The following is a 7,482-nucleotide window of genomic DNA, read 5'->3' on the forward strand; positions in this document are numbered from 1 at the left end:
CCAAATAATAAAGCTCATGAATTTTTAAAGATACTGGTAATATGAAAGTCACTTTTTCAAGTCAAACAACTATGATTTGTTGGGTTAAAGAAAAATAAATGAATCTCATCAGAAAATTTTCCTGATTGCACCAACAGTTTATATAAAATTAAACTTTATCACATTTTTAAATCAAAAAGGTTTTAAGATTGTTAGTTATTCAAATTCAGAGCTAAAACTGCAGTTTGCTGCAGAAACCAGAGAGAGACGCTGCTGTTGGTTCAGGGGTTTGGTAGAGAGTCCAGTGTGTCCAACAGTAACTGCAGCGTCCATTATGTCCAATAATAACTCCAGCGTCCATTATGTCCAGTAATAACTCCAGCGTCCATTATGTCCAGTAATAACTCCAGCGTCCATTATGTCCTTCATGTCCAGCAGTGACTCCGTCTCATTGTTTCCACCATCAGGTCTGAGGAACTAGAGAATGTTTTATCAAAGAGTCCGGATCTGTTGGTTCTGTTGGGTCAACAGAATCTGGGTTTTCAGAGCTGAATTGATGCTGATTTTATTTTAATCACAATATGGAAGAAGTCTTTAACTAGGCCAGTCATATCCAGATGGACATCAACCTTTTCAGAACATGTATCCCATCAAACATGAGGTGACATCATCATGATTTACAGACGTCTAATTTGGCACAAAACATATTTAACTATTTAATATTAGATAGTGATTCCATATAAAATCAATAATCAGCCTGTTAGTGAGTCATTCTGCATATTCTTCAGATTTTCCTTCCAAATAAACTAAATAATCTCCTCAGATATTGATTTCACTCAGTCATGGTCTCCATGCAGCTGATCGCTGATCAGAGCTGCTGGTTTGTTAAATAACAGATGAAACTGGTCAGACTGGTCAGCTGCACGTCCAGAGCTCAGATCTGGACTCGACTGATTTACAGGCTGAAGAATCAGAAAAATGCATCAATAAGTTTCTGCAGAAACAAACATTCATGTTTAAACTGCTGCAGCTTCAGGAGGAAGTTATGAAACGATCCTGCTGTCGTCCTTCAGCTTCTCTTAGTGGAAACAGTTTCCTGGTGAAACCATCACCAGCTGGTAGTAACTAGTTATCTTCACTCAGTTACTTTTACTAAAGTTACCTTTTGGAAAAACTGTTTCCATTTAGGAGTGAATATGATAAAGTGTCATTTTTTCATTTAATATTATGAAGATTTATCACGACTCTCCCTTCGGTAACGTTTTGGATCCTCATCTAGTAACGTCACTAAATGAAGAGCAGACATGTGTTAACCAGTAGCTGGAGTTATTTTTTACAGTGTTTCTGGTTCTTCTGGTTTACAACCTGATGTTTATTCTTCATGATGAGTTAGAAAATACATTTGACCAAAAACAAAGAAACTTAAACGTCCAGATCGGTTTGGAGTCCATCAGGAAGGATTTTACTGAAAACTCGCACGAGAGCGCACACCTCCAGATTGCGCCAGGCTCTGCTGTGCTGGTTGCTAAGAGACCAAAATAAATCAGAGTCGTGCTGAGGAAGACATGAAGAAGAAGAAGAATTTAACATCCTCAGAGTTTGTAGAGTCTAAGCGGCGTTGCTGCTGGAAGAGAAGCTCCTTCATCGTCAGGTCTTCCTCCAGTTGGTTGATGTCTGGACTGGTTCTGGTCCAGTTGGTGCGTCTCCGTCGGCGACGTCATCCTCCAGTCGTTGTAGTTGCTGTGAATCCACAGGCCGGTCGATGACGTGGCTCCAGTTCCTGGACCAGAAGCTCTCAGGCGATCAGGCATCTGTTCTTGTATTTGTCCTTCATCGTCTTCAGCTCTCTCTCCTGGGCGTTCTTTAGCTCTTCCATTTCTCTCAGCTGCTTGTCTTTGTGCTCCAGCTCTTCTTTCAGTCGTTCCTCTTTGTGGACCAGCAGGTTGTCCAGCAGCTTGTACTCTCTCTGCCGTTTCTCCTCTTTCTCCTGGATGTCCACCCGATGTTTCCACTCCAGGTTCTGGATCTCCTCCCGGTGTTCCTCCATCAGACCAGCGAAGTTTTCCGTGTATTTCTCCCTGAAGTTGTTGTGCTCTTCTGCTTGCTCTCTCGCCTCCTCTTGGAACTTCTTCTTGATGTCGGCGGCTTTCTTCTCGTACTTTTCGTCCAACTCTCCCAGTTTTTTGTCCTCCTGTTCAGTCTGTTGTTCAGACGTCTTTTTGGTCTGATCGTAATACATCTGCAGCTGTTTCAGTTTTATTTCAGCCTTTTTCCGTCTGCTCTCATTCTCTCTCCTTCGACGTTCCCAGTATTCCTTCAGCTCCTTCTTCCTGTTCTCTTGCTCTTTCCTCTTACTTTCCTTGAGTTGTCCCAGTAAACTCTTCTTCTCCAGATCTGCTGTAGAATCCAGTTTTTCCTGCAAATCCTTCAGTTTTTCTTCAGACTCCTGGTTTTTCTTCTCGTCCTCTCTCTTCTTCTTCATGTCTTCTTCTTCCCTCTTTTCCTTCTCTTTCCTTATCCTCTCTGTCTCGCTGCTAATTTTAACTCTCGCTTGTTCCAGTTGTTTTAAAGTTTCTTCTGTCTGACTTGCCAGCGCTGCCTTTTGTTCCTCCATCCTGTCTTGCAGCTCTTTCATTTCTTTGTCTCGTTGTTTCTCAATCTTTTGCAGCTCTTTTTGCATCTCCTCGTCTTTCTGTTCCAGGATTTTCTCCACCTCTTTCTGGATTGCCGCCTCGGCTTCCCTCAGCATCTCATTGGTGAAGCAGCCGCCGCCGTTCTTCTTCACCATCTGCTCGATCTTTTCCAGCAGCCCAGAGACCTGCTGTGCTTTGCCTTCCTTGTCGTAGTTGTTGAAGACGTGGAACCGTCCTCCACAGTCTTCGATCAGGTTCTTGACGTGATCGTCTCCTTTCTCGATGTATTCCTCTACAGATATTGAATGATGTTCTAATGAGTCTCCCTTAGTGAACAGGATGATGGTGAACTTCTCAGAAGTCTTTCCAAAGACCCTCTTGACCAGTTTTAATGTGTCCTTCTCCTCTGCAGTGAACCTGCTGATCTGCAGCACCAGAAGGAAGACGTGTGGCCCTGGAGCCAGGAGGCTGATGCATTTGGTCATCTCCTCGTTGACCTCCTCGTTGGACAGGCTTGTGTCAAACAGTCCAGGAGTGTCGACCACAGTGACTGAGCGGCCGGCCACTTCGCTCTGCGCTTTCTGGCAGTACTTGGTGACAGACTTCTGGAGAGCTTGAGCTTTGAATTCCTCTCTTCCCAGGATGGTGTTTCCGGAGGAGCTCTTCCCACAGCCGGTCTTACCGATCAGGACGATCCTAAGAGTGTTTGGGGTCGGCGGTTCATCGGCTCCTGGAAGGAAAAGAAGTCATTCAGGTTTTTAATACAAGCTTAGGAGTCGGTGGATTACAGGACTGCAGGTTAGTAGAAAGGATGTGAACTTCTGATGTACGTTTACGAAAACAAAATGCACCCTGGGATTGATTTCAAAGGTGAATCTGGGCATTAATGGAAAATCTTTGTGCTTTAAAGCAACTTGTTATCCACCTTCTGTCACAAGATCATGTTGATGAGGTCAGGAGGGTCAAATGTCAGAGTTGCCAGGGGGTGTTGATTAAGTGATGTTACGGTTTGGTCGTTGCGTATCGCAGGAATCGAATGAGGTTCAGACCCTGAAGGTTTGGTGTCTCTGTGACACCAAACCAAAAAGGTTTTGAAACTCGCCGTTTTGATAACTTTTAATCTGCCATGACTCATGAGCAAACTGATCAAGTCTCAAACTGATTGATTGAAATCTGTAGAAGTTTGATCAAATGCTGAAGCTATAATCTGTCAAAATGGGTTCAAAACTGGAACTTCAATCCAAGATGGCCGACTGGGGGCTTTTGTTTATTTATTATGTTTTGTATTTATCACTTAAAGCACTTTAATGTGAGATACTAATGAACCTGACTGCAGATGGAGGAGGTTCTACCTGCTAGAGGAGGTTCTATGGACTGGACTTTGTTTTTCACACTTTTCTACTTTTTCTCCATCTTTGTTTAATCAGTTTAATGAGTTTTTCCATATGAGGTTGGAATGAAGTCATTCTAAAACGTGTGAAAGATCAGATTACTCTGATCGATGTTGTTTTTAATGACTGGATTTCACTCACTGCTGATGTTGGCTCTCCTCTTGAGGTTCTGAACTTCTTCCTCCAGATGAACAATGTTTTTATCTTTTTCCCAGATTTTTTCTGCTTGAGCGTTGGCGTGTATTTTGGCTGTGTATCCGTGTTGCTCATCTTCAGACATAATATTTTTTTCTACGACACGCAGCAGCTCTGGGATCTGCTGCCTGTCCTTGACGTTCAGAACCATATATCTTCCTCTGCAGCTCCAGCAGAGATCCTGGACGCCTCTGTTTTCCCTGATGAAGTTGGTGACAGCTGGAGCTGCAGGATCCGACTCCACAGCAAACAGGATGATGGTGAAGTCATTGACTCTGGAGCTGAATGTGTCCTGCATGGTGTGTAACTCTCCCTTGTCTTCATCAGTGAGGGGACCCACAGGAAGGACCAGGATGAAGGCGTGGACACCCTCAGGGTCACAGAGGGAGACACACCTGAAGGATTCCTCCATCACTTCCTGCTGAGCTTTTCTGTACAGTGAAGGCATCTCCAGAATGGAAACCCAACGGCCACACACCTCTCCTTGGTTCATGATGATGTCTGAAGGGTTGGAGACCGAGTGAAGCTCTGTCTGGCCCAAAATGGCCTTCGCGAGTGAGGTTTTCTCAGCGTCCCTTGTCCCACACAGAACCAGGTTTAAGGTTCTCCTGTGAGGTCCAGGTTCTGGATCCATGTTCTCTCCAGCGAAGGTGAGGTAGACTCCCTTGTTGAGGTGCACAGTGGCCTTCACCTTCCTCATTAATGCCCTCTGGTCGTCTTCATGCATGCTGTACTGCCGTTCATCACAGTCTCTGATGAGCTGCTTGACTGGCCCAGATTCGATCTGTTCGTGGGTCTTAACCACCAGCGAGTGCTGCAGAGCGTCCGGTCCGAGCAAACTGAGGATAGCTCTGAGGCTTTGCCTCTTCCTCTGTGAGAACAATGAAGGTTTGACCAGCAGCAGAAGGACGTTTGGTCCAGGATCACAGAGTCTCACACACTCCTTCATTTCTGCTTTGATTTTTCTCTCAGACATGTGGAAGAAGTTTGGAGTTTTAACCACCGTCAGTGAATATCCTCTCCACTCTCCATTAGCAGCTGCACATTTAGGAGAAGACGTCTTATGGAAATGCTCTGGGCCTTTACCAAGGAGAAAGTTCCCCAGTTTAGTCTTCATCTCTTCACTTTTCCCAAACAGAACTATTCTGAAGGCGGAACCTGAAACACAACAAGCAAAAAACAATTTATAGTAAAATAATACAATCAGTTTATCAATAAGGTATAGAGAATGGATCTGGAGTATAAACTTGTTGAAGAAACTTCAATTAACAACCAAGTATGCTTTTATTGGACCAGAATTTACTATTGGAGCTAGCCTAAACTGCTAGCCTAACCTGCTAGCATAACAGCAGACAGACATCTTCACTTTAATCTTTTTCAAAAACATATTTTTATTGTCTTTTAGTGAACTTGACTTGCTGTTCTTCTGATACTTTTACTCAACTTACTTCCTGTTTGCTGTTTAATATCTGCATTTTATTGTTTTAATCTGTTTTATGTCATGATGATGTTTGGTGTAAATTGTGAAGCATTTGGTCTATTGCTGCTGTCTTAATCGTGATATTTGAAATTACTCTGGCAGTTTTAAACTCTGGAGTTTCAGTTTCACGTTCTGGTCTAATTAAAGACAAAAACCAAAACATTGTGCCTATATTTACCAGTGAATCAATAATGGCCAATTATGGTTTAATGAAGGAATGAAGCTAGTTTCATGTAACAAAGGAAACTCGTTCCATACTCACTGGAAACCTGGGGGTCCACCGATGGCTGTTCCTCAAATTTCTCTGAGCTGACCCGTCGTCCTCTGTTCTCTGTCAGAGTTTTTTCCAAAAACTGCCAGATGTCAGAGAGTTTGGTGGTCCTCCTCCACAGAAACTCACCTCTGCAGTTCCTCACCATGGACTCTAGGGCCCCCAGACTGGCAGGGTTTTGTCCAGGAGTCTCTCTGGGTGTCTTCAGAACTAGCGAGTGAGCAAAGGACTGGTCACTGATATGCTCCAGGATCCTGCAGAGCCTCTCTCTGTGGTCCTCTGTGAAGGTCTCAGGTTGCAGAACCAGCAGGAACAGATGAGGTCCAGGAGCAGAAAGTCTCATGCAGTGTTCGATGTGCTCTATCAGGTGGAACTGGGAGATGCTGGGCAGCAGCAGATTGGGAGTGTTGACGATGACCAGGCCTTTCCCCATCAGCTGTCCTCTGAAACTCAGGCAGGTTTCTGGTTCCACCTCGGTGTTGAACTGGGATTCTCCCAGTAGGAAGTTTCCAACCTGGCTCCTTGAACACCAGCTGTTCCCCATCAGAATGATCTTCAGTGGGGAAACTGAAGTACAGAAACACGGGAAACTTAGAAACATTGTCCAGTTTCTGGTCCTTCATTCATGTTGGCAACTTTTCAGAAGCTTGTTTGGATCTGATCAGGTTCCGAATGGAGTCTGTGGGCATGTAGTGCCACCTACTGGCCAACTAGTGAAGTGCCCTTCAAATGGAGTAACAACCAGAGGAGCCCAACAACAAACCAGTTCAGTTTATTTACATCAACAGTTCAGATGCTCCACTGAAACCGGATATCCAAATGGTAGCTATCCAAAATGGCTGCCACTCCCACATGTGAGATTAGGAAAATTATAGAAATATAAATATAGATTAAAGCCTATTGGTTTCAACACAGGCTAAAGCCTGAAGACATAAATGTTTCCCTAAGTGTCTTAGTATCATTCAGGCTGAAGAGGCGACTTTCTCCCAGTTTTAGCTAAATATTTATGTTTGTAATAATGTTTGGTCCTTTTACTCCTTTTTGGGGGATTTGTGAATTTTCTGCACTTTGCTTTGATGATACAGTCGTTTCCCTCTCACTGATAAAGTTTCACTGATTGGAAATAAAACTGCTTAGAACGAGAAACTGAGGACATGAGAAAAGTTAACAGTCTGAACTTGTGCAGAACTTTATGAGGTCCAAAGTGCTTCACACTAAACATTCACTGTTGGTGGTGAACTGCTGTAGCAGCTACTTTAACTCAGTTTATAGTCAGTGGAGAAACTAACAGCTTTGTGGTTCAGGAGTCCAGCAGCAGTGAGCCTCCAGTTTTAACACACCTGAGACACACCTGCATTCAGAGCAACACTTCCTGTTTTCACATTCAGGAAAAGCTTCAGGAACGCAGATAAACACCAAACCTGCAGCTGCAGAAACATGTCAGATCAGGACTTACAGGTCAGGGGGAGATCTCTGCTGGCCAAACGAGGGGCGTCATAAAAAACTGAGAGAGAGAGAGAGAGAGAGAGAGGG

General features: G+C 43.9%; 2 protein-coding genes across 2 annotated transcripts in view; both read right to left on the reverse strand.

Annotated features, from left to right (window-relative positions):
- Window positions 1-284: 284 nt before the first annotated feature.
- On the reverse strand, window positions 285-5,441 carry LOC103470802 (GTPase IMAP family member 8-like). The gene is made up of 2 exons (XM_017306584.1): window positions 4,145-5,441; window positions 285-3,342 (listed from the first exon to the last, which is right to left on the reverse strand). Exons 1-2 carry the CDS (start codon window positions 5,313-5,315, stop codon window positions 1,775-1,777), a joined length of 2,739 nt encoding a protein of 912 aa, XP_017162073.1. The 5' UTR covers window positions 5,316-5,441; the 3' UTR covers window positions 285-1,774.
- The window catches only part of LOC108165639 (GTPase IMAP family member 5-like), a 3,325-nt gene continuing 1,181 nt past the window's right edge, over window positions 5,339-7,482 (reverse strand). The window contains exons 2-4 of the mRNA XM_017306548.1: window positions 7,406-7,453; window positions 5,948-6,516; window positions 5,339-5,356 (exon numbers count right to left, since the gene is read on the reverse strand). Coding sequence (XP_017162037.1) covers window positions 5,339-5,356; window positions 5,948-6,516; window positions 7,406-7,453 — 635 coding nt within the window. The remainder of the gene's footprint in view (window positions 5,357-5,947; window positions 6,517-7,405; window positions 7,454-7,482) is intronic.

This window comes from Poecilia reticulata, linkage group LG9, assembly GCF_000633615.1.
Source record: "Poecilia reticulata strain Guanapo linkage group LG9, Guppy_female_1.0+MT, whole genome shotgun sequence".
In the NCBI taxonomy this organism is placed as follows: Eukaryota; Metazoa; Chordata; class Actinopteri; order Cyprinodontiformes; family Poeciliidae; genus Poecilia; species Poecilia reticulata.